The sequence below is a fragment of the Thamnophis elegans genome, chromosome 7, assembly GCF_009769535.1.
Source record: "Thamnophis elegans isolate rThaEle1 chromosome 7, rThaEle1.pri, whole genome shotgun sequence".
NCBI lineage: Eukaryota > Metazoa > Chordata > Lepidosauria > Squamata > Colubridae > Thamnophis > Thamnophis elegans.
Window position 1 is genome coordinate 11,244,327 of NC_045547.1, and position 27,011 is coordinate 11,271,337.

Here is a 27,011-nt window from a genome sequence, read left to right on the forward strand (position 1 = left end):
AGTAACCAGATGGAAGGCAGCATCCCCCACCTGTGGCTTATGAAAATCTTCTATTATCAGGTTTCAGCGCAGAAATAGTAAGCTTTCATTTAGACAGCTAAGAAAGCTGAAGAGAAAAACAATGTCTTTAAAAGAGAAAACAAAAAATGAGACACAAGGACCATATGGAGACATATATTACACAATGGTTAATAACTTACAAAAAGATGTAAGTTAAAGAACATTTCAGATTTTGAGCTCTCTCAACATTTGCAGCATTACTCTGTAGCTCAGGAGAAATACAACGTATAAAACTAGCTACCGTCAATCAATTTTCAACACTTGGGTATAGCTCAGAGGTGGTATTCAGCAGGTTCTGACCGGTTCTGGAGAACCGGTAGTGGAAATTTTGAGTAGTTTGGAGAACTGGTAAATACCACCTGTGACTGGCCCCATCCCCATCTATTCTTTGCCTCCCGAGTCCCAGCTGATCGGGAGGAAATGGGGATTTTGCAGTATCCTTACCCTGTCACACCAACCAAGCCACACCACACCCACAAAGCCACACCCACAGAACCGGTAGTAAAAAAGAATTGAATCCCACCACTGGTATAGCTACAGTGTGTGTGTGTGTGTGTGTGTGTGTGTGTGTGTGTGTGTGTGTGTGCGCGCACGCGTGCACGCACGCGCACATGCACGCACACACACACATAAACTTACTGGTTCCTTTTGATTTATGTCCAGAGGATGCACTAAAGTACTGAATCTTTAGAGATCATTAAGATTATGGAAGTGACTTTAGAGATCATTAAGATTATGGAAGTGACTTTAGAGATCATTAAGATTATGGAAGTGATTATGGAAGCACATAGATTTAGGACAGTCTCAATACATCAGGCATGTTTTAAGAATTCCCAGCTAGTTGCATAGTTAAACTTCTTGGCCAACTTGCACGATATTCTCGTGACTATATTTTAAATATCGAACAATATGTTCAGCAGGAGTAAAGCAGAACGAGAGAGGTCTATCAACATCAATACCAATGCATAAGGTAGTATTTGAAGAAGGGGAATCTTTTAAAAATGTACATGTCAAAAACTACTATTGTGTGTCTCTTAAGGAATCTCAACATACGGTGTTCTGAAAGAAACATTACAGTTTCTGAGGATACTATGGAAGATTGTGCTTTTCGGTCCTTTTTAATCCATCAAAATATTTTCAAAGTAAAGAAGACAAATACTTTCTGCAACATTTAGGCTATGTTCCCATGATCTACTAAACACTCTAAAGAGGTTAATAAAATGCAACTGCCATGTTCACATAACATACCATGCCCAAACAAGTAAAATATAGTAGGCTTATACACAAGTCAGGAAGCACAGACGGTGAAATAGCTTGGTCAACAAAAATAGCATTTATTCAATGTATATTCTGAATGTACATTGATGGAAGCGGAACTGGAAAATGATGAGTATGGCTTTCAAAATGCAGGAAGAAACATACAAAACCTGCTCTATGAAAATCACATTGTTATGAAAGTGGAAGATGGAAATAATCTGCAATCTATATTAATGAAAGTCATGAGACACAGTGAACACAATGTGACTAAGATTAAATATAATGAAGATCATGTTCATGAGAATAGGAATAACAACCAGTCTTAAAATTGAAAATGAAAGCATTAAAGTGGTGGATAGCTTCTGCCTTTTAGGATCAACCAGAAAAACCAGTCAAGAAATAAACTACAAACTAACACCCAGTAGAGTAGCAATCAAGACCTCGGAAAAGATATTCAGAAATTGTGATGTGCCTCTACAGTATCTGCAAAGGCCAGAATCCTGCAGACCATGATTTTTCTCTTTGACATTCTATGGAAGCGAAGGTTGGACTTTGAAGAAGCGCGATGAGAAGATGATTTATGCTTTTGAACTTTGGTGTTGAAGAAGACTGTGAAGAATACGGTAGATAGCCAAGAAATACATGGACTATCAAACAAATCAACCCTGAGTTCTCATTGGGGGCACAAATTATTTCAAATTATCATGGGTTTTACAATCGGCATTTAGCAGAAGAGCACACGGCAGCAAACATTCTAGTGATCCATTTGGCCTTCCACAATTCTTAGTATTCTCATCTGCTACTCCGTTTCCATGAAAATAAGACCTTCCTGGATAATTTGAGCGCATGCGCTAAAATAAGCCCTCCCCCCAAAATATTGCAACACAGCAGGAGCCATGAGGTGATCATGTTCACCTCCTCCTGCACCTCAAAAATAATAAGACCTCATTGAAAATAAGGCCAAGTGCTTATTTTGGGGGTGGGTGGGTTTCAAAAGAAAATATGACCCTGTCTTATTTTCGGGAAAACACGGTAGTAAACAAAGCAACAGCATTACTAGTTTTTATTACGGTTTATAATTTCTGCTAGTTAGTGGATTAGAAACATTTCCATTTATACGCCTAACATTCCTCCCCGCTCTTTCTTTGGCTGGCATACACATGGTCATATTTCAGCAGAGACAATGGGATGATAATTGATGTAAGCTTGTGAGAGGGAATACATGGCTTATACAAATCATTTCACTGAAAGAATATGAAGTAATTCCTTTGCCCTGGGTAGAGCACAAGGAATAAAAGTGTCAGCGACCCTAATTTAAATGACAACAGGAGGGACATAAACTATCTCCATAAACCACAGGTTGAGTTCAGAATTTTTAAGCAATGCTTAAAATAATAATTCCAAACGCACACAGAAAAATATAATTTCTCCGTTTTTAAGCTATTTTTCTACCGACTTCCATCAAAATGTAAGGACAGCTGCACATTTTTTTGGGGGGGAAGGGGACACCACACAATAAAATCTCTTCAGAAATTTGGAAAAGTCATGGAAAAAAAACCCCTGTGTGGGCCATATTATGGGTGTGTTGTCTCACATATAAAAGAGTTCACAAATTATATGACAATAATTATAGATTTTATTAGTTAAAACTAATGTTAGTTCCTTTCTTATTTTTATACCTGGGAAAGAAGTGATTTCAGAATTATCACTGTCGCTCTCACAGCCCAAGTAGCACCGAAAAGATAAAATATATTACAGACAATATAATGCAATCAATCAGTGAAATAAAAGCAGTGTAACTTTCCAAGTTCCATAAAGGGAAATGAAATGCATTGTTATGTCCCTTTAATAGATGTTTGATAGAAATAACAGTTTGCAAATTAAAGGTCCAGTTGTGTCCGATTCTAGGAGGCAGTGCTTATCTCCTTTCTTACCTGAGGGATGCAGTGTTATCCAAAGACAACACAGTGTTATCCAAAGGCAGTGTGAATATATGCTGAGGCACACAGAACTGTGTTACCTTCCCACCAAAGTGGTACCTATTTATCTACTCCCATTTGCATGCTTTCAAACTGCTAGGTGAGCAGGAGCTGGGGCAAGTAACGGGAGCTCACCCTGTTGCACAGTGATTGGGTCTCAAACTTGGGCTGTCAGCTGACAAGCTCAGCATCTCTAACCACTGAGCCACTGCACCCCTTCATATTACTTGAAAATATTAATATTAAAACTAATGAATACAATACAATACAATAGCAGAGTTGGAAGGGACCTTGGAGATCTTTTAGTCCAACCCCCTGCATAGGCAGGAAACCCTATAGCGTTTCAGACAAATGGCTGTTCAACATCTTCTTAAAGACTTCCAGTGTTGGGGCATTCACAACTTCTGGAGGCAAGCTGTTCCACTGATTAATCGTTCTAACTGTCAGGAAATTTCTCCTCAGTTCTAAGTTGCTTCTCTCCTTGATTAGTTTCCACCCATTGCTTCTTGTTCTGTCCTCAAGTGCCTTGGAGAATAGTTTGACTCCCTCTTCTTTGTGGCAACCCCTGAGATATTGGAAGACTGCTATTCATGTCTCCCCTAATCCTTCTTTTCATTAAACTAGACATACCCAGTTCCTGAAACTGTTCTTCATATGTTTTAGTCTCCAGTCCCCTAATCATCTTTCCATCCCCTAATCCATCCTATATCAATAACAAAATGTTAATCACTGGTCGCATATTCTCAGCTTAAGTGAAAATCTATACTATTTTATTCACAAAAGATGTGTGTGTGTGTGTGTGTGTGTGTTATGTCAAAGCACTTGGTATGCCCAAATATGGGAGGGAGCATACTGCTTCCCAGGTGGCTTGACATAACACTTACTTGTTTCCTTGGTTCAGCTGATAAGGGAGGAAAGCTTGTGGCTTAATGGCTAATACAACTGCCTAACATGTAAAAACAGCCCAGGTTCAAATCCCAGTAAAGGTATGGCTAGCTGATGAGAGCTAAGCACTTTCAGTTATTATCCTCTAACTCTGGAGTTAGTTTCCTCTAGAGCATCTACAAATTGTTTCTTTTCAGATATATTTCAAGAGTAATACAAGGCCACTTTAATCGGGCAATCCTTTATAGCCTGAAGCTACGGTAAGAAAGAGCTTTATGTGTACATTTTATAACTAAAAACCTGTTAAGTGAAGAATTGTTACATACAACGTATTGTAGAAGGTTAAGAATGCTACCTGAACAAGCCCTTGTCTGCTCACAAAAATGAGCTCTCTAAGTGATGCAGAAACCAGCAAGTGGTTGTACATTTAACTGCACATTTATATTTGGAGTAATCTACCACAATGATTATGGTTTCTCCCCTGCCAGGTAAGTATTTTTTTCCCAAACATTCTTTATCCCATACAGATTTGCAAAACAGCTGCTGATGGGGGGGTGGGGGTGGGGTGGAAACTAAGAGACAGTTATTTTGCAAGATATCACCTAACATCTTGTAGCTAATTCACATATGGATATAGATTTTAACATACTGGAAACAGATCCATTTAATCAACTAGTGGCTTTTTTCCCCCTTCGTTCTTAACAAAATATTTTGTGCACCAATTCATCCGTGCAAATACTTTACATCAAGCTCTTGAGAACTTCCAATTAATTCTGCACTGCTGAGTTAATCAATCAATTAAAAGGTACTGTGTAGCTTTTCACACATATTGTTCCACATAACAACGACACTGACAAGAGCAGCGGCCTCCAAGGTTTTGGGTACCAGGGATCGGTTCTGTGGAGAGGTTTTTATGTGGATTGGGGGCGGGGATGGTTTTGTGTGCTGCCTGTATCCCACAGATGGGATTTTGCTTGTTCGTGTGGCCGAGTTTCTGGCATACCCACAGACTGGGGTGGGGGGCCTTTGGTCTAGTGCTAACCTTCAAACTGATATCTGTGAAACAAGAGAAATATGTGTTATCACTCATGTGACAGATCTCATATTAGCCTCCAACACTACAAAATAGAAATGTAATAAAAATTTAATGCTCTGTGAAAGTCTACGTGGATCAGTGAATTTCAAAATGTCAACCCAATATTCCTAAGCTTTTATTATTTCCAATGGTTACTATAAGCCGAATCTGATTTAGTTTTATGTTTCAGTCACATCCCATATTTTTATGAAGGTATTAGCCTTCATAAAATGTTGTGTGTGTTGCCCGGGTATTTATTTATAAGGGGAAAATGTCTGGACCAAATGTAATTTCCAATGTTGGATTTTCCCCCTTACCAGAGAAAGCTTCCTTGTGGAGTACTGTGAAAGCATTACCATGGCAACTCGACTACGCTGTACAGTAGAAGCCAGTAGGCAGTATGGCAGGCTGTATCTTAACAGAACACACACCACGAGGGGTGTTAGGGGTGTCTTACCCGCCCTACCCCAATATTTTTCTCCAGAGAGTAAGTCATCTGTGTACCAAGTTTGGTTGAAATTGCTTGAGGTGTTCCAGAGTTATGCTGGAACATACATACACACAGCTGTTTTTAGATAGATGGATGGATGGATGGATGGATTTAATGGCCCTATTTCATTCTTTCATTCTCCCTCAGCCCTAACTAGGAATTGTCAGCCTCTGCTTTGCTGCTGCTTCGGCTGCCATTGAAACGGGGAGGGGGGGGCATGGTATTTGGGAGGGGATTGCTAATTGTGCTGGAGGAAGATTCTGGAGTTCTGCTGCCTGTCTTACTGCGCATGCGGAGGAGGTTTCCCGCCAAGGCCAACGGCACCGACATTCCATCTTGGTGATGCCTTTCAAAGTTCTCTCACACCAGACACTTGGGAGAATTATGATTGGACTGTATCTGGGATGCCAAGGGGTGGGGAATGGGTTATTCTATATATCATTCGCTTTCGCGCCTAAATAATCAGTCTTCGCTTTGCTACGCTTCTAATCATTTATAATTAGTAAAAGTACACTTGATTTCTATCAATGGAGTCTCGTGGTTTTCTTTCCTAATTATTCAATAGAGGAGTGCTGACAGGAATTGTATCCGTTAGCAACCATTTTGTTCTCCTGGACATATTATTTCATCTCACTCTCTTCACTCTATTTGGGAATGCAAGGAAGATGACATAGAATACATTTTAGCTAGTCTTGTATTTACATGGCTACTTGACTTTGTGAGGAAATGTATGATAATGAAGGGTAAGCATGCCAACAGGGGCAATCAGAAGATCCATAAAAAGGAGTATTAATACAATTGAACTTTATTGAAATCAATCAATTTGGTGCCTTTTCCTTTCCTTCAGAAGGGAGGGAAGGAATATTCAAAAGAGTCGGCAGTCAAATCTTTTCTAGCTTACCTGATTTTCTATGGAGAAAAAACAACAACAAATGAGATCAATAAACAAACAGCTATCTATTTCCCACTTTGATCTTAAGAAAGCGGCAAACTCACTAAAAGATTTAATGATGCTTTGCATTTGCATTCCGCATTGCTGCTTTCACAAAATATCTTTTTCACTCTTAACCTGCAGTGGAAATTAATTTTAACTTGGGGAAAAAAAACCGTGGAATTCTTATTATGGTCACTTGAGCTTATTCAGTTTGGAAAACTGGCAAAGTTGCTCCTAAAATTCCAACAAAATCAGAGAGTCTATCTGACGAGCTCAGGTTTTGCCAAGCTTGGAAGCTAACCCAACAGTTTTTTGGTGTTTTTTTTTAACAGAAATTATGCATACAGCATTCATGCACAGAATTGTTCTTGGCCTTGACAGTTCCATAGATAGTTCTATATTTTCGTTAATAAATATAACCCATTGAATTTTTTGTATTGTATTTTATTTGGTTTATTTGTATGCTGCCCTTCTCCAGGAGGGACTCAGGGCGGCGAACAACTCAGGGGGGAGAGGGAACATAAACAACAGTACACATAATTAAAATACACAAAAGTCACGCAGCCATACCAGTCGAGAGGGGAGGGGAACTCATCAACCCCAGGCCTGCCGGAACAGCCAAGTTTTAACGGCTTTCCGGAAGGCCTGGAGAGAGGTGAGGGTCCGAATTTCCGCGGGGAGTTCATTCCAAAGGGCCGGAGCTGCTACAGAGAAGGCCCTCCCCCGGGTGGTAGCCAGATGGAATTTTGTGTGACGGCAACATTGTATTGCTTTATAGCTTCTATAATGCTTAATAAGTTGGGGCCCCTTCGTTGTAATTTATTCCCAAACTTAAGACAGCTATTTGTGATTGCTTGACCTTGGATGTCTCTTGGAAATGTATTGGGGGAACCACTGAAAATGTCCTAGAGAGCCAACTACTGTGTCCCAGCATGGAAACAGGTGTGGTATACACTTACCTTCCCTACCGGTTCGCAAATGTGGGCGCTCGCCACCTCTGCACATGCACAGATCTTTTCGCGCATGTGTTTTTTTTGGCAAAAAAATATATGCCCTAAATGGAATGCCATAGAGCTGGGCGCAGGTAGGCGGAGCCACCCGCGATTTCCACTACTAGTTCGGGCAATCTGGGCTGAACTAGTAGAATACCACCTCTGCATGGGAGGGTATGTAGAGCAAATCCTCTGAAGATAATGTTAGGATTAAGTATGAGTAGGAATATATAAGAAGAACCCCAGCAGGCCTGGGGTTGCTGAGTTCCACCCCTACTCGAATTGGTTGTGCTTGTTGTGTTTTTTAAATTGTTTGTATTGTTGTCTTGTTTTTGTCTTACTTTTTTGTATCTGTTCCCCTCCCCTTGGCTTTTGTTCAGCCGCCCTGAGTCCCTTTGGGAATAGGGCGGCATACAAGTTGAATAAATCCAATCCAATCCAAGAAGCTCAGCTTTTATGGTTCAAAGTTGTGAAAGATTTTATAGGAGAACTTCAGCCCCTTCAACAGGGACTATAAACAAACTAGGAATCAGCAAAGATCAAAAATAACCACCATGAAGAGTTTATCTCACCTAGTCCCATAGTGGTTTGCACTAATTGAAATTGCAGCACTGTCTTCAAGGGGAGCCTCATACATAACATACCACATTGCAATAATTACCAGGGTACCGAATACTGTTGCAAGTCTATCTCTAATTAACCTAAGATTATGGTAGTTGTTCCACAGAGGCCCCTAATCCCTCCAGCATCAATTGATCTGCAAGCACTCTCAGACCCAAATCTGTATCCTAGGCTGACTCTCATTTCTCTATGCAGATGTTTTATCAGCACCTCTGTCTTCATCTGAAATGAAATTTAGTTAACTTCAGGGGTGGTATTTGCAAATCTGAGCGTGCACATGCGCTTTTGGTGAAAAAAAATTGCCTAAACGGGATGCTGTAGAGACTCGGGCGGATGGGCGGGGCCACCTGCGATTTCCACTACTGGTTCTGGTGAACCGGTCCAAACCGGTAGAATACCATCTCTGGTTTACTTGCCCTAATCTAGTCCATTACTATGGCCAGGCATAATTTCAGAAAGTTCAGTGCTTTGCCATAATACAGTGAAAGGAAAAGACAACTGGGTGACGTTAGCACTGATCAGATTATGCGCTAGCAACAGTGGGCCATAGAGTACATCTGAATTTCACAGTTCGCCTGGACAAGAGAATAACGACACAAGAGGACAGGCACATCCCTACACTAGGATACTTCTCTCTATTTGTACAGGAAGTCCTTGACTGACGATTACAACTGACCCCCAAATTTCTGTTGCTAATTGAGACAATTGTTAAGTTTTGTCCCCTTTTTGCAACCTTTCTTGACACAACTGTTAAGTGAAGCATAACCAGTTGTTAATCAGGAGACATATGTCATTCTGGACAGATAGCTGTCCAATCTCTTCTTAAAAACCCACAACTTCTGGAGTTAAGCCGTTCCACTGATTAATTGTTCTCACTGTCAGTCAACTTCTCCTAAATTCTAACTTGGATTTCTCTTTGAGAAAACTTCTTAAATAGATCCTTGTCTCATTTCCTATTTTGAGATTCCACCCTCCGCCGTCCCCCAAAAGGTTTATCAGAAGTTAAGTCTTGTATTCTGGCATCCTTTAGCCTTGAAATCATCTATATTTTGGTATGATCAGTGTTCTGACCCCCCCTCTTCCCACACCAATACACTCCGAGTCAAAGATACTTTCCAGAATTTATTAACAGACAGACAGGTCCTTGACAGCAAACCGGCACAGATAAGCCGTGGCAGCAATCCAACACAGATAAATCTTGGCAGCAATCCAGCCTGACAAGCTCACAATTCTGTTCTCCAACATTAGTTCCTGCGTTAACTTCTACAAGATGGGCGTGTGCACAAGTAGTCCTTATTATAGGCTGGAGAGGAGCCTAATGACCACCAGCTGAGTGCAATTACCTCCTGTACTTGCGCAACTGTTCCTGACGCCTATTAGCTCCTCAGTGCCGGGCATCCAGGAACAACTCACTGTTGGCGTCCGGATCACTCTCCCTTGTCTCCTCCCCACTGGTCCAAGGCTCAGGCACCTCCTGGTGGCCAACCAGCCTCTCTGCGCCCTGCTCGGAGTCGGAACCCTGTCAAGGGTCCTCCACATCCTCCAGAGCTGACTCGTAGGGCCCCTTGCTGTCAGAGTCTGGTGACAGTTCCAATGGCTCCTGCTGGGCCACAACAGATCAGTACAATAAAAGGACAATAAAAGAAAAGTGTTTTTTTTAAACATTTGTTTTATTATCCAAATTATATGATGTACATCTTTTTTTGTCCTTTTGCCTTTACTGAAACTTTTCTATTCACTGATATTCCCATCTGAGTCTATGGCTTTGTAAAATCTAAAACAAAGCTTAAAACTGTATGAGGAATTAATGAAATACTTCTATAGATATGAAACATATTAAACTGGATGTTTTAAGACTTAAGTAAGCAAACATGGGTGGATCAGAGTAAGACATTTTAAATTAGAATATTCGTATTATTCCAGATAGGGCATTCTAGAAAGGAACAAGAGTAGTAATGATACTCAAAGAGACATAGAAGTAGTGTCTTCATGTCTACTTATTACATTCTTCATATTTTTAAAATCTAAATTAATTGCATACTTTATATTCTTGATACAATGTACATACACAAGCATACACAGGGTGTGTGCAAATATTGGCTATACAGTATTTTGAAATATCTCAAGAATCTGTTATTGATGTCAATATTTAAAGAAGAAAACATGATTTAGAAATCTTTTAATTTATGGGCATACATGGCTGATTTGCATATCAGTACAGATGAGCCTTTTCCTGAATGTCTTTAAAATGTAGAAAAGGAGCTATCTATATGTTTCCATAGCAGGAAACTAGCTAATGAGAGGCATTTAGATGGGATGAGTCAACACCAGTGGTAGGTACCAGGTAGAACCGGTAGTGGTTTGGTGGCCTGGGTCACTGGAACCAGCAGCAACCTAGGACTGCTCACCCCCGAACTAGTTCTCTGAGCTGCCATCTTGTTTTTTGCTTCTGCACATGTGCAAAACATTTTTTATTGTATTGCGCATGATCGCGCAAAGCGCACGCGGCACGCCCACAAGCAAATTGGCAATAGTGACTCCCAGAACCCACCCTTGGTCAACAGGATAGAAATGTTATATGTGATTATATATATATATATCATTTGTCCAATCAAATTAAATGATTCTTATATCAGCTTTCACCAAAGGAGATATTATGCTTCTCACATAACACATTGTTTCTGTAGAAAGAGTAATAGAAACACATATGGGTTTCATGTGAATCGTCCATATTACTATAAATTATGATTTTTCTAAAGAAAATTCTTTTCTTTATTTCCACCTTCATATCTAAGGGGTATCTAAAAGTATAAATAGCATTGTTAATATAGAACCATAGTCCCAGAATTGTGGAGTTCAATTCCCAGATGTGTGGACTTCAACTTCCAGATGTGTGAACTTCAACTCCCATGCTGGCTAGGGAATTCTGGGAGTTGAAGTCCATTCAAATTCACATTGCCAAGGTTGAGAAACATTGATTATAGAGAAAATGCACTGCAAATGGCCTGGAATCACTCTAATGTATTTGGCTATTTCAAATTATACATTTGTCAGAGAAAGCTAAGTAAAAGCTTCATTTTAGAAAGAATTTAGGGAACGTGCTATTGTTCATTTTTATGGAATCTTTCAACCGAAAGCCTAGCATTAGGTTTGTTTCAATTGATAAAATATATAACCAGGTTTTCGCGCTAAATACTACTGAGACTTTGCCGACTGAAATGAAATACAAGAAGCTTAGTCCTCTGGCAAAAAATGGAAAACAACAATACATTAACTCAAAAATTATTTCCCCCTCAGATGAAAGAGAAAGAAATTTCTCTATTGTTTGCACCAATAATGTAAGGTAATAAAATCACAACATTTTGTTTCCTTTTGGGTATCTGAAGTAAGTGTCTTAGCTCTACTATGGTTTAATATTTCACATAGGTATGAATCCCTACATCTGTACCAGTGGTGGGATATAACCGGTACGCCCCAGTACGGGAGTACCGGCACCTGCTGGGAACACTAAGTACCGTTCCGGTACAGTGTTCCGGAGGGCCCACCCACTTGCCCGCCCCCCCCCCCCCCCTTACCTGCATTTGAGCCAATTGGGGCTTTCACGCTTAGAGCGTGCGGCTCCTGTGCGATGCTTTGCCGAGCAGCTGGAACATCACAGGCAGTAAGTACTCATGCGCATGCTGCGCATGGGCTGCACGTGTACACATGGTGGACGCCTGGCCCCGTTGCAGCGTACCGGTTGCAATGGGATCCAGAACCCACCACTGATCTGTACAAATGTAACTAGAACATGCATACTATTTATTTACCAAACTGAGACCCAATATAGTAAGTTGATTATGTGCCATCAAGTTGGCATCAACTCTTAGCAACTTCCGTACATAACAAGATTTTTCCTAGCTGAATCTGCCCCCAATCTTGCCCTTTTCCCCACAGCAACAGCCCCCCGTGAGGTTGATTGCACTGAGAGAGAGTGACTGGCCCAAAGTCATCCAGCTGACTTTCATGGCTAAGGCAGGACTTGAAATCATGCTCTTCTGCTTTCTGGCTTGGTGCCTTAACCACTAGAGCAAACTGGCCAAATTACATTTAGAAAAACAATCAAAGCCAGAAACGGAATACTAGTATATTTTTTGCTGGAATTTTTTCCTGGTCTGAATTCCAACTTCTGAGTCATTTGCATGTAACGCTTCAAATTAATTTCATCTAACCATATGTTGCATTACTCATTTTTTCTTTACCACTTGATTAAGTCACACACACATATGCCCACTGATCACATACATAATTCGCCTACAAAAATTTCTAAAACAGTCACTTTAGAAAAAAAATACTATCATTTTAAACCTCTTAGAGTCACAAATGGTTTTGCTCTTTGATACTGAAAATCTAAATCTATTCATAGAACAAGATGGCAAAAATCCCAACACCTTCCAAATGCTGCCCACGATATGTATTTTTTCATTTTGACAGGGCAAATTATTAATTCCCTAGCATGTAAATATACTGGCTATAAATAATGTTTGTTAAATATACATTAAATCAAACTGTTTTTCTTTGAGCCCTGACTGTTATTTGGAATATAGACCCTACCATTCTATTCAACGGTAGAACAATGGTTTTAGACAAAAAAAAATGTATTATTTTGTTTAGCCAGCAATAAATGTTTTTTACATCACTTTAATACATATTCAGTGGCTAAGACGCTGAGCTTGTTGATCAGAAAGATCGGCAGTTCTGCGGTTAGAATCCCTAGCACCGCGTAATGAAGCTCCCGTTACTTGTCCCAGCTTCTACCAACCTAGCAGTTCAAAAGCACGTAAAAATGGCAGGTAGAAAAATAGGGATCATCTTTGGTGGGAAGGTAACAGCATTTCATGCGCCTTCAGCGTTTCCACATGACTACGGAGATGTCTTTGAACAGAGCTGGCTTCTCGGCTTTGAAAGGGAGATGAGCATCGCACCCTGGGAACGACTAGCACATATGTGCGAGGGGAATCTTTACTTTTACCTTTACATATTCAAACATTACAAGAAACATTCTAGACTTCTACACTTCATTTAAGCTTCTTTCAGATCTAAGATAAATCTCATAGAAGATTCCTCATTTGTTGAAGCTGCTTCTCTCCTAGTTATGAGATTGATTGTTGTCTTTAACAAACAATGCTTTGTAAAGTATTCATAATTTCCCAAATGCTTCTGCTCATTCCTTACTTAATATTTTGCAAGTTTATGTGAAAGGGAAAGTATGTGTGGTTGAGAACACTGACTTATGTCAGCAGTTTTTGTATCAAAACCACCCTGGTTCTCCTTTTTTTAATTCCCACACCAGACAAGGGGGCGTCAATCTTAACAGAAGAAGTACCAAGAATGTTTGGCAGTTAACCATCTTGAAATCGGTACAAGTGGTTTCTCAACTACAAAAATAATAACAGGGCAGTCCAAACTCACATGTTCTTCCAATGCTCAATACTATCGAGACTTATTTCTCAAAATAAATTGCATGAAAATTAATGAGAACTGGGCAACGGTCACCTCATCTATTGGTATTTGAAGCACACAATGCTTGAGCAAGGAAGCTATGCAATAGCAATAGCAATAGCAGTAGACTTATATACCGCTTCATAGGGCTTTCAGCCCTCTCTAAGTGGTTTACAGAGAGTCAGCATATTGCCCCCAACAATCTGGGTCCTCATTTTACCCACCTCGGAAGGATGGAAGGCTGAGTCAACCCTGAGCCGGTGAGATTTGAACCGCTGAACTGCTGATCTAGCAGTAGCCTGCAGTGCTGCATTTAACCACTGCGCCACCTATGCCTTTGTTGATCTCTTTCTGACGGCCTTTCCCATCTTGACACAGCCACCAACTATCATCTAGCGGACTTAATGGAAGATGATGGTATGGTTTTTATTCTGAAGTTTTTGGAAGAGAGCAGACACAAAGGGCTGATCTGAGCTTCCATATGAAAGTGTTAAAGCTTAAGACGGATTCTCCTTCAACCATAACCTAATTCCTAAGTAACAACTCTAAACACAGCTTTGCCTACACAGGGGACAAAAAGGACCACTTTAATCTTTAGGGACTAGACCAGCTCAGTAACTACATTATAGCTTCCATCCCAGGATTCAGGCGTGACCCGTCAAAACCGCGGAGGACAAAATCGCGCTCGACGAAAGCACGCATGTGACGTCATCACAGCGCGACGAAAAAAATTGAAATAAAATTAAAATTAAAGCAAGCCGATTCACATAAAGGTAAGGGTTAGGTTTAGGGTTAGGGTTAGGTTAAGGGTTAGGGTTAGGTTTAGAGCGTTAGGGTTACATTTAGCGTTAGGTTAAGGGTTAGCGTTAGGTTTAGCGTTACGTTAACGGTTAGGTTTAGGGTTAGATTTAGGGTTAGGTTAAGGGTTAGGGTTAGGTTTAGGGTTAGGTTTGGGGGGGTTAGGGTAAGGTTTTCGCTTTATTTTTACATTTTTCGATCACAGCGCGATGTTTTCGTCGCGCTGTGATGACGTCAAATGCGCGCTTTCGTCGAGCGTGATTTTGTCCTCCGTGGTGGAACCGGATTCAGGAATCTGAACCACAGAGCTCCTTGAATCTTAAAAAATAAAATAAAACCCAGAAAAGTCTTCGCAACTCAAAACTAAAGTCAACTCAAATCTAAAGCCTAGAGTTTTTCAATAAAAGGTGTACAGGCAGTCCACGTTTAGTGACAATTGGGACCAACAACTCCATTGTTAAGTAACACAGTTGCTAAGTAAACCATTACTATTATGATCTTATTCAACTTTTTTTTTTTGCTTTATAGACCTGCAAAGGTTGTAAACATAAGGAGTGGTCCCAAAGTTACTTTTTCATTACCATTGTTATTGTCAACAAGAATTACCTGTAGTTAGTTATGTAGACTAAAGAGCACAGAAAGAGGTATTATATAAAAAAAGCAAAGGTAAAATTACCATTTTGATTCAGTTTGAGCTGAATAAAGTTGAATCGTTTTTTTTAGCAAGGATCATATTTGGTCTGTCATGCCTGCTTTTTTCATGCAGTTCATTTTTTTTTTTAATTTGATCATGCAGAGGTCTTTCAGACTAAAATTTGTATCATTACTTTAATCCTACTTGTAGTTTTAGTGACAATGTAAACTGTAGCTGTTCTTGGAATTAACAAGTAGCTTGCAAAGTTCCAATTTTTCTCTCAGCTAAGCACCATTTATAGCAAAGGTGTTTCAATCCAACTAATTTTTCTTCGCATTGCTGTGGTCTCACCTTCAGGTGATAAATGATGGACAACAATCACTCTTGTCCCAGTGAGAGATGAAGAGAGATGAAGAATTAAAACTGCTAACTTGCAGGAAAGTAAATTATCAGACCTTGTTTAATACTAAGGTCACAGTAACTGTTGGTTAGTAAAGCCACATTATCTACGTAGGTTTAAGTTATAACAAAAATGAATGATCTGTATGAAGATCACGGGCAACAACGTTTACTTTATGGGGGGAAAAATACACAGAAAAAAATTCTCCTAGCAACCTATTCTCCTAGCTGGGATCAATATAAGCCATTCCTTTCTAGTGGATAATAAAATAATCATTAACAAAGCTTGTGGATAACACTAGCAACTATCAGTCAAATCTACTTCACAAGATTGCCAAGAAGACATTTGTTACATGCTTTTAAAAGCTTCGAAAGAAGATTAAACTGGGAGAAAGACAGAATCTCAATCCTGAAGTCTTGAGAGGAACCACTTTTTTTTGGGGGGGGACACGGATGGACACGGACACTGCTAAAATAGAAAAGACATTTGAAGCATATGCTGTCATGGGGGGGAAAACCAACATTATCAGTATACATAATGATGTAGGAACCCTGCTTTGAAATGTTACACTCCAAATTGTGAATATGGGTGAAAGATTTAATTAAAAACAAAGTCACTGGGGACAAAAGGATAGACGTAAGATCAAGCTTAGTCCAAAATTGAGAGAGCATATATATTACTGATCAAAACCATAAACAACCAACTTATGTAAAAAGATGAAGAATGTTCAAAACCTTTGTATGTGGGACTAGTAAGATGTATCAAAGAAGAATGAGAGAAGAATAATCACAATCTCTCTCTCTCTCTCTCTCTCTCTCTCTCTCTGTGTGTGTGTGTGTGTGTGTGTGTGTGTGTGTGTGTGTGTGTGTGTGTCTAATAAGTTCCCTTTGTAGCATCCTAAAATATGCCAAAGAAATGTAATCACATTATCAGCACCAACTCGGGATTCATTCAAATTCAATCTTGGTATCATCATGTAGCTACACTTAACTGATCTTAAAAAAAGATACAATACAATAGCACAGTTGGAAGGGACCTTGTTGGTCTTCTAATCCAACCCCCTGCCTAGGCAGGAAACCCTATACCGTCTCAGACAAATGGCTATCCAACATCTTCTTAAAGACTTCCAGTGTTGGGGCATTCACAACTTCTGGAGGCAAGTTGTTCCATTGACTAATTGTTCTGTCAGGAAATTTCTCCTTAGTTCTAAGTTGCTTCTCTCCTTGATTAGTTTCCACCCATTGCTTCTTGTTCTACCCTCAGGTGCGAGAATGGGAGAATACAAGATACTCCAGACATTTCTAGAGATGTACAGCAATTAGTAGCTTCTAGAAGCATCTTTCCTGCTCTAAGTTCACATGTGGCAAAAATAAAAATAAAATAAATATGAAAAAAGCATTCCTATAACTATGATGTGCAGGAGAACCATGGAAAAAGCCATGAAGCTCTTTCCAATACACAATACCCTTGTCTTTATTAGAAAACCAAGGAGTACTATGCTAAAGCCATGATGCATTCATGTAATACCTGGATAAACAAATCCCAGGAGTAAGTCCATACATAGATTCACCACAAGAATTTGGAAGATAGGTTTCTAGAAAATTCATCAATTTATCTCACTTTTTAATCACACTGTTCTTCTCTTGAATAGTTATTTATTTATTTATTTATTTGTCTTGTATGCCGCCCACTCCCGGAGGACTCCGGGCGGCTCACAAAAGACAAGGGAAAGGGGGAAAATGAGACAAAGACAACATATTAAAAACAAAACCAACATTCACAATTTCCGTGGAGGTAAATGCTTCTCTAGTGTTTTATACAATAATTTAACAATGTGGCTATAGCCCTGGACAAGAACTTGGTACTATAATAGCATCTCTCTATCTCATTTATCTCCATCTAGTATCACATACTTTCCCATTTTAGCTAAGCTACTGCTAAAGTTGTATTAGACTGATATAGAACTGCCAAAGGTGGGGGGAATGGGGAACAGGGGCAGGACCCTTTCTGACTCTTCAGAAGTTGCTAAATTTATCATTCTCAGCATCCGTCTCCCTTCACTGGATAGGCCGACTTAAGTCCCCTGGGAATTGTGGTTCAGTAACATCTGGAGGGCTACACTTCCTTCAGTGATGATATGGAGAGAGACTCAAGAATAAATAATGCCCTGTGTTTGTTTTCATTTTTCACCACAGCAGATGTCCACTATTTCATGGAACCAATTAAGATAAAATGGAATGAAAATGCTTTCAATGATTATGACACCAACAGTATTGGAGAAGTTTTGAGAAATATTAAGTCTATGTAAGTATAATGCTAAACATGAAAACAAGAACATTTTAATATATTCCAAGGAATGTGATTTTTAGGAAGAAGCCCCCATACATTACCAATGAGCATTTTCAACTATTTTAAAGAACAAAGACTACACAAAAATTTGCAATTCTAAATCCTTAATACAAAATGAATCAAAGAATAGTCACTAAGGAACGATTCTGTTCTGAAACCAAGCTAATATCATAGTATAAAATTGACCTAATCAAACTATGAATTCAAGCCACGATTGAATTCCCCTTGCCATGGTATCATTTGTTGGATTATCAGCTTGTCTGCCATAGGAATTGCAACAAGTTGAATAAGATGTAGAAAGAAAATGTATTTATCCTTATTGTAACGCATGCTGACATCCTGAATGGTAAAAAAAAGTCAACACATTAAATTAAAGCTATTAAAATAATGCTATCATCACAAAAACAATTTTGGCATGGAAAGATTTTGTATGCCCAACTGCTCTGGCGATACAATTAAAAACTGTTTCACTGTAAAGGTTTTTCATTCCAAGAAGTGATACGTTTGATCATTTGAGTAAACAGAGGGTCTGTTTATAAATCACGGGATAGGAGCTCAAATACCTGCTAAATTTGTTAAAATAGAAGCATACATTCAGTTTCAAATACCACATGCTGTTTTGTTAGTATAATCATCTCCAAACATTTTTATACAAATGTTAGAATTTCTAGAAGAAAGGCTACCAGAACTGTCAGCTAAAAGGATGCTACAACTATCAATCAAAAACAAAAAAATTTAGGAAATCAATCAACAGACACATACTTTTTTAAAAGTGTGGTTGGGGATTAAGCCTCACTGAAAATACTAAACCATTTAAACAACAGCCTCTGAAATAACTGCGGTAAAAAAAATATGCATTTGGTGAATAAGAGACAATTAAAGATCTTTCAAACAGTGTTCAGATTCTACCTTTATATCAATTCTATATATTTATTAGTAATGGATGTCACATACTGTCATTATTTCCCTGCCCTCCCTCTGAACAATGACCAAATTGTCTTCAGGAAAATCTCTAGAATAAATGTTGTTCTTTCATTATCTTTGTAATAGAAACAAGGCAGTTTCCTTCCAAGGTTATTGCCATTTCTGTTTTGCTACTTCAATGGTAGCATACTAGCTTGGCAATCTATACAAAGTGTCAAACTTAACAATTTCTAATTCCTGTGGTTGTTATAATACTGTCTACCAAATCTGGATGGGAAGAAATGGCCAGATGGTAACTACTACACACGAAACACATAGTAAGTACTATTTCTAAAACTGCTTTCGCTTAAGCTACTTCAATGTTGATCTAATTCATCAGCATTCACCCTCTAGATTTATCCCGACGATTTTTTCAACCACACAGCAATGTTGTTGTTGTTTTTGCAATACAATCCTTGCACCTATGAGAAACCCGACCCACAAACAAGAAACTACAGCTAAAGAAGGAATCAGAGCAGCAAACCGTTTAAAGTAAAGCTAAAGAAGAAATCAAGGGAAGCTCTTTCCTCTTATTTAATGTAAAAACTGAGACAATTTTATACAACTAGATGTTTAAAACACGGCTCGGCTTATGTAAGGAAATAAAGAAGGAGCTTTATTGGGGGTTAAAGAGAATATGCGATAGCTTACCAGCCTTCAGAATAATCCATCCTTCACCAGTGCCTTAAAGAAAGCAACACAGGGAAAGCTACAAGGCAAGAACTCTTTTAGCCTTCAAGCTGCTCTCCAGTGAGCTGTGAACAACCTGAGCTGTAAGGAAAAGCATCTTGGCTGTGAGAGTTGCAAGCTTTGTGGGAAAACCGATACTGGAGTGATGTCACACACTGCTTCAGAAACAGAATCACAAGCACTCTTCTCTCACTTAGAGCAGGGGTTGTGCAACAGAGGGTTTATGAATACATGCAAATACCCCCCCCCCCAGACACACACACACACCTCACATCAAAAGCAAGAAATACATGATGTTTCACAATAGCAAGTTCTTTTATTTAACTCCCCCCATTTTTTTTTAGAAAGGGGGTTTAGGCTGCCAGTTCACTCAGAGAAAGTCTAATTGCTATCTAATACCATCAGCATAGCAATTTAAGTCACATGCTTTTACAGCTATAAAGATGAGTTTTTTTGTTTCTCCGAGGAAACAGAAGATAGATTTTTTTTGTTTTTAAAGTCTTGGTGCTCTTCCTGCCACAGAAGCCAAACCGGATTATTTTTTAATGAATGGGAATCTTCTTAAAATTGAAAAGCTCCGTAGGGCTAGGAAATGTTTGTTTTGCTCACTATGGATCGCATTTGCCGCACTTGATAGATCTTATCTTCACGCATATAAAAATAGAGATCCAGACAAAATCTCCTTGTAGAAAGGATTCGACGTCTTTACCTTTTTTGGAAAAGATGCATGCATAATCTATCGGTTCTGTGGGATTAACCAAGGTGGAAAAGGATTGAAAAGATGAACTACCATCTCACCTCTCTGAAATGGGGGGATGAAACGGTAGATAGAGCTGATTAAATAACCGTGCCAAGGGTTTATGTTATGGAAAAAAAGGGCGGACTTCATTTTCTATTCGACTGGAAATGTCCGCTCTTTTATTATTCTGATAGCAGAGGTTTTACAGTGTTTTTTAGGAAGAGGAAGACAAGTTTTTCAAGATACAGGTAGTCCTCAACTTATAACATTACGTTTGGTGACTGTTTGAAGTTATACAGTACCGAAAAAAGTGATTTATGACCAGTGGTGGGATACAAATAATTTAACAACCGGTTCTCTGCCCTAACGACCAGCTGGTTAGGTGGGGCACAGGGGTCATGTGACCATGTGGGCGTGGCCAACTCAACATCACTCATATCGATGGGCGCTTCGCCTTAGCTCCTACAATATAGCAAGGGTTAACCAGAGAGCGATTCGCCTTAGCTGTTACAATGTAACAAGGGTTAACTGGAGAGGCAGTTTCTGTAAGCAGGGCAAAAAGATTAGGCTAGAAACAACACCAGAATGTTTCCTTCCTGCCTTCCTTACAGGATTAGCCCTGGAAAGTGGGGGGGAAAAACAAAATTAGATTTTTTTCCCCAACAACTGGTTCTCCGAACTGCTTAGAAAGTTAACAACTGGTTCTCCCGAATAGGTGCAAACTGGCTGAATCTCACTACTGCTTATGACCCTTTTTCACACTTATGGCGGTTGCAGCATCCCCATGGTCACGTGATTTACATTTGGATGCTTGAAAACTGGTTCATTTTTATAATGGCAGTGTGCCAGAGTCACATGATCCCATTTTGTGACCTGCTGACAAGCAAACTCAATGGGAAAGCCAGGTTCACTTAACGACCGTGTTACTAACTTAACAACTACAGTTATTCGTTTAACAAACGTGACCAAGGAAAGTCATAAAACGGGGCAAAATTCACTTTACAACATAAATTTGGGGCTCAACTGTGGTCCTAAGTTGAGGACTACCTGTATTTTAATCTAACATTTTTAAAAAAACATACTTTATAAACATCTTTTAGCCTGTTACTTTCACGCTAAACGAAAAAAGCTCTTCCTAGCAAGAGGCAGATGCTGTGCCAAGAACCAATGGTGGTGAGTGGTCAACTCATTTATAAATAAGGTTGCACTCCTTTCCAATGAGGGCCCCTGGAGCCGAGGTGGCGCAGTGGTTAGGGTGCAGTACTGCAGGCCACTTCAGCTGACTGCTATCTGCTGTTCGGCGGTTCTAATCTCACCGGCTCAAGGTTGACTCAGCCTTCCATCCTTCCTAGGTGGGTGAAATGAGGACCCAGACTGTGGGGGCGATATGCTGACTCTGTAAACCGCTTAGAGAGGGCTGAAAGCCCTATGAAGCGGTATATAAGTCTAACTGCTATTGCTAACTGCTAGTAAAACTGTGAACTCAATCCTTTTGCACACTGCCTTCAACTACTTCAGCTGTGGTTAAAAACAAGTTATCCTAACAGTTGGCCAGGACTAAGAGGATCTTGGGAAACAAGAACATCAAGGTGAGCACCAGCCTTCAAAATCTATCAGGTAGTCCTCACCTTGCAACAGTTTATTTAGTGGCTGTTACAATGGCGCTGATAAAGTGATTGATGACCCTTTTTCACACTTCTATTGTGGCTCCCCAGGGTCATGTGATTTGAATCGAGATGTTCTGGCGACTCTCATATTTTACGATGGATGCGGTGTGCCAGGATCACGGCATCATCCGTTGTGACCTTCCGATAAGCAAAATATATGGGAAAGGCAGATTTACTTCGTCAACTAGCTTAAGACATGCAGTGGTCCAGTTAAAAACTGCGGCAAAAAGGTCGTAAAATGGGGCAAAACTCACTTAACAACCAACTCATTTAGCAGCATACATTTATTTATTTATTTATTAGACTTATATACCGCTTCATAGGGCTTTCAGCCCTCTCTAAGCGGTTTACAGATTTTTAGCAAATTGCATCAGCAAATTGCCCCCACAGTCTGGGTCCTCATTTCACCCATCTTGGAAGGATGGAAGGCTGAGTCAACCTTGAGCCAGTGAGATTTGAACCGCTGAACTGCAGATAACAGTCAGCTGAAGTGGCCTGCAGTACTGCATCCTAACCACTGTGCCACCTTGGCTCAAATTTGGGGCTCAAGTTGAGGACTGCCTGTATCATCAAAGGCAGAATTAGGATAAAGAACATAGTCTCTGTCAAAACTGACAAAACCGTAATTTTTTCAAAATGTATAGGATTTCTGCAGCATTTGTCATGCCTTTCAGCCCTGTCTAGATTATTGGACTCTTACAAAAATCAATTTTTTTTAATCATATAATTCTCACTTAGTATTAGTCAGTCTCTTTTTTCCAGGGCCATCCTTGTATTTCCCCATAAACATTTCACCTCCAAGTCAAACGTACTCATTCAATCCTACACCATGCCCTCCAGTGAACTCATCCGAGGTCTCTCTCAAACGTCAATCTTGAGATAGTAAACACTCTGTTGGGCTTTTGCCGCGATGGCAAAAAAAACCCCAAAACATTACATCAGTAACTTTTACTGCAACAGATATCAAAAGCAGAAACATAGGAATAATCCGATACTTGGTGGGACTGAATTAATCAAAGTCGGTTCGAGCCTATCACCAAGCTGCTAACTATTTTGCAAATTTGAGAAATCTAAAATTGCTTCCCTGTTACTCTTAAATGAAGGATTATGTTGGAACTCTTAACATTCAACAGCAACTTCCCAGATGTTTTCCTCGTGGGGATAAATATATAATACACAGCTGATGGTTCTAGTGCAGGGGTCAGCAACCTGTGGCTCTGGAGCCACATGTGGCTCTTTCATCCCTCTGCTGCGGCTCCCTGTCACTGGTTGGTTCCACAATTGATAGGGTTAGGGTTGGGGCTTTTGGTTAAGACAGGTCGAGAAAAAAGGACACCACGCTAGGAGGAGACTCTATTGTGGGGGAACCGGACTTCCGGTCATCTCCAGAATTGAACGGGGAGCTTTCAGTTAGGACCTTTGTGGCTCTTTGAGTGTTTAAGGTTGCCGACCTCCTATTCTAGTGACAAGTTTTGCTGGAGGTCTTGTTTGCCTTGCTCCTCTAAAATCCGACTATAGATGAAAGTCTGTGTGTTTACTTCTAATAAACTTCAAACACCAAACAATAAAGCATCCACAAAGCATGAATCAATATATCTGTGGCCCGAAAGTTTATTTGATCAAGTTGGAATTTAAAGTAGAAAAAGGGCCATTGATCTAATGCAAATTTGAGAACTCTTACCTTCTTTCTCTATTATATTTCGTGACCCATAAACTTTTTCCTCTTTCCCCTTGTTTGATTTATATCCAATCTTTTGTTCAGGAGCTCAAGACGGTATATGTAGAACTCCTCCTCCTATTTTTTCCACAGCAACAACTTGTGGAGGTAGCTGAACTGAGAGAATATGAATGACCAGGTGCTTCCATGGCTAAAGACTGACTTGAATCCGACTCTTCTGTAGCCCAGCACTCAAAGAATTTTATTCACCACAAAATATGTTTTATATCTTTAATGCCCAAAGCAGCAAAGCATCAATCTATCTAGTAGTTTGCACACCGTATGCTAAGTTTAGGAACTTTTCATTAGCAATGTAGTAACATTTGCTCCCTCTAGTGGTGAAAGTATTCCATACATTAACTAGACTCCAGGAAATACTTTAACAACCTAATTCGATTCCGATAGCCATAATCGAAAAGGAAACACTATTGATAGTCATTATTGAACACGAATCACTATTCCAAATAAAAATAAGGCTCTGATCACACATGTATCTGACCTCACAGTCTTCTCAGTAAGCTGCTCATTTTAAATAAATAACCTCTGGGATTATTCTATGAAAAATAGTTGAACTTCAACTAGCACTTTGAAAAGAAGGCCCACACAATTTTTTGCAGATGCAAGCAGCATGCAGCAACACAGGATGCCTAAAACACATGTTGCCTAATAAGTAGAGTATGAGAAAGAGGTGAAATCTTGCTAGAGATAAAGAAGGAAGGACCTCTTTTATTACATATCTGATAAGACCCTATGGGATTCTGCATCACACTCAGAGAGGTTTTCTACCTATACATTTCCTGCTTCTTAGAATTAAGACACCCTTCTTTACTTTGGCCTTTTAAATCTCTAAAATCTCCATCCCCTCCCCACTCCAGGGGAAGGATACTGCAAAATCCCCATTCACTCCAGATCAGCTGGGACTCGGGAGGCAGAGAATAGATGAGGGCGTGGCCAGTCAGAGGTGGTATTTACCGGTTCTCCGAACTACTCAAAATTTCCGCTACCGGTTCTCCAGAACCGGTCAGAACCTGCTGAATGCCACCTCTGGAATGGTTGTAAATCACCTATAATCTCCTGCTTCAGTGTTTGCATTTCTAGATCTGCTGAAGCTTTGTCAGAGTAATGCTAAAATAGAAGTCACTCTAGGTGTCTCACCAAGTCTCAAGTGAAGAAATGGTGGGGTTACAGCTCAGTGTCATCCCACTCCATTAGGACAGTTTTTCTTTTTTCTTTTCTGTACAACAGAGAATGACAAATGTTTTTTTCCTCAGCTTTTCACTCCATCTTCGAGTTGCTTGTTAACAAGACCTTGCCTTTCAGAAGTTATACTGATAGGTGCATTACCTGTCACCAGCTCTTTGCTATTTATTTTTTTTTGCCTCACGCTTAACAATTATTCCTTAGAACTGGAGCGAAGGAGTGTGGAGAAAGATAGAATAAGGTGCCCTTCCATTGTTACTCATTTTCTACTATTAATTGAAAATTAAATTAGGGGTTTGATAGGATGACATTGGATGTACAGGGCCTTCTTTACCGACCCTGTGCTCATTTATCAAAATGGTTTGGGGAACATTGCATATAGCCAGTCTTTTACATGCGATTACATCATAATGTTTGGTGTGTATATACACCTACCATTTGAGGATAATGATTCAAGCGTCTAACAAAATAAAATATTCCTCAGGAGTGAAGGATGTTGAATATCAAAAAACATTATGACTGGCCTGTTGTAGAAAAGATGGGACACACAAGCCAGCTCTTCAAAGAAGGAATAGTTTATTTGTGCAGGTTCATAGCAAAAAATAAATGGCCTGAACTCTGAGTGAGATTCAGGAACTACCTTATATAGTTTATCGCTTTTAGCTAAAGCCATCTGTTAGTTTTGGAAACACCCCTCAAGATTTGCCCTTGAGTTACAGCAATATTATGTCTACAAGATGTCATAATACATAGGTCAGCCAATGGACATACATAGCTCGTATTTTGAGGAACTAACAATATGTGTCTACCAGACAGACTAACAGCCAAGCCAGCAAATAGGCTAAAATAGATGCTTCGCTTCAGCATATTTCATGTGCAGACTTCCTTCTAACCCGTGTCTAACCGCACTATGTCTTAAAAGCAAATCTTGTAATTTCTATATAAACAGTTAAACTTAATATCATGAAACTCTAGTTTGGTCCAGGCTTGAGGCCTACTTTGGTTCAGCCTGCCACCTTAGACCAGTGGTCATGTTGGCTGTGGTTTTTCTAAGTCAGGGTCAAAAAATCTGGAAAATCTTAATCTAGGGCAATGATGGCTAACCTTTTTGTCACGCGCACCCATAATGCAATGGGTTCATGACACCCTGTGCAGGCGCACTCATCCCCTGCATGCACCCCCGCCCCTGCGCATGCACGTGACCCCAGTGCTCCCCTTGCCCCCATACATGCACATGCGACCCCCACACACACGCCCTGCCCCACAGCACGCGTCTCCCGCATGTGCCCTACCCCACGAACATGCGAGGCAGATACCCAAAAGCCAGCTGGCTGGCAGGGGTCATACGAGCATGCATAGTGGAGCTGAGCTGGGGCAACCTGTGGGGCACACATGCCATAGGTTCGCCATCACAGATCTAGGGAAAAGATGGCTTATTACAGAGCCATGATAAGAGCTAAACAAAAATGAATGGCGTACACAAAAATGGTTCAACAATTTCCATTTGTCTTTATTACTTATTCTGACTCTATACGATAACACTTACCTAAATGAAATATTCATAAAAGCAAAATTGCAAATAAAGCAACGAGGCATTCAGGTTTGTAGAGACTCACGTAAAGACATTGTTGAAATAGTCTAGTAAACATTGATTAAAAGTCACTCTGTACAAATAAAAGAAAGATGATCAAAATGATCAAACGAGGGGAAGGATACATCATTCCCGGATAGGCTATTTTTGAAAGTTAATATCAAGGTGCACAGAAGAGCTACATCAAAGGCAATCAAGGAAGCCAACAGAGAACCAGACATTTGGTACAAAAGCTCCCTGCGCATCAAGAAGCAAAAACAGATGGCATCTCACTTGGCACTGCCTCAGCTTGATGTAAAAAAAAAAAAAAAAAATCCAGAAAGAATTGGGCTGCCTCCTCTCTGCGACATGCTCTTCATCTCAAATTCTTAATATGCAAATAATATTCATGCATCTTTCCATAGCTTTTCAAACTAGTAAGCTCAGCAGTGCACAATTCAGTCTGACTTGAAACAGTATGTCCTTGATTTACAACACTTCATTTAGTGA

The 27,011-nt window shown here is 39.8% G+C and overlaps 1 protein-coding gene across 11 annotated transcripts in view; it reads right to left on the bottom strand.

The window, feature by feature from the left end:
* PLEKHA5 (pleckstrin homology domain containing A5) overlaps positions 1-27,011 on the bottom strand; it is a 219,095-nt gene that overhangs the window by 112,702 nt on the left and 79,382 nt on the right. The window contains exon 1 of one of the 11 annotated variants that reach the window (XM_032220564.1): positions 19,570-19,706. The exons of the other annotated variants lie outside the window; for them this stretch is intronic. Within the exon in view, the coding sequence (XP_032076455.1) occupies positions 19,570-19,589 (20 nt within the window). The 5' untranslated portion in view covers positions 19,590-19,706. Of the gene's footprint in view, positions 1-19,569; positions 19,707-27,011 lie in introns of those variants that run through there. 11 annotated transcript variants of the gene reach the window in all.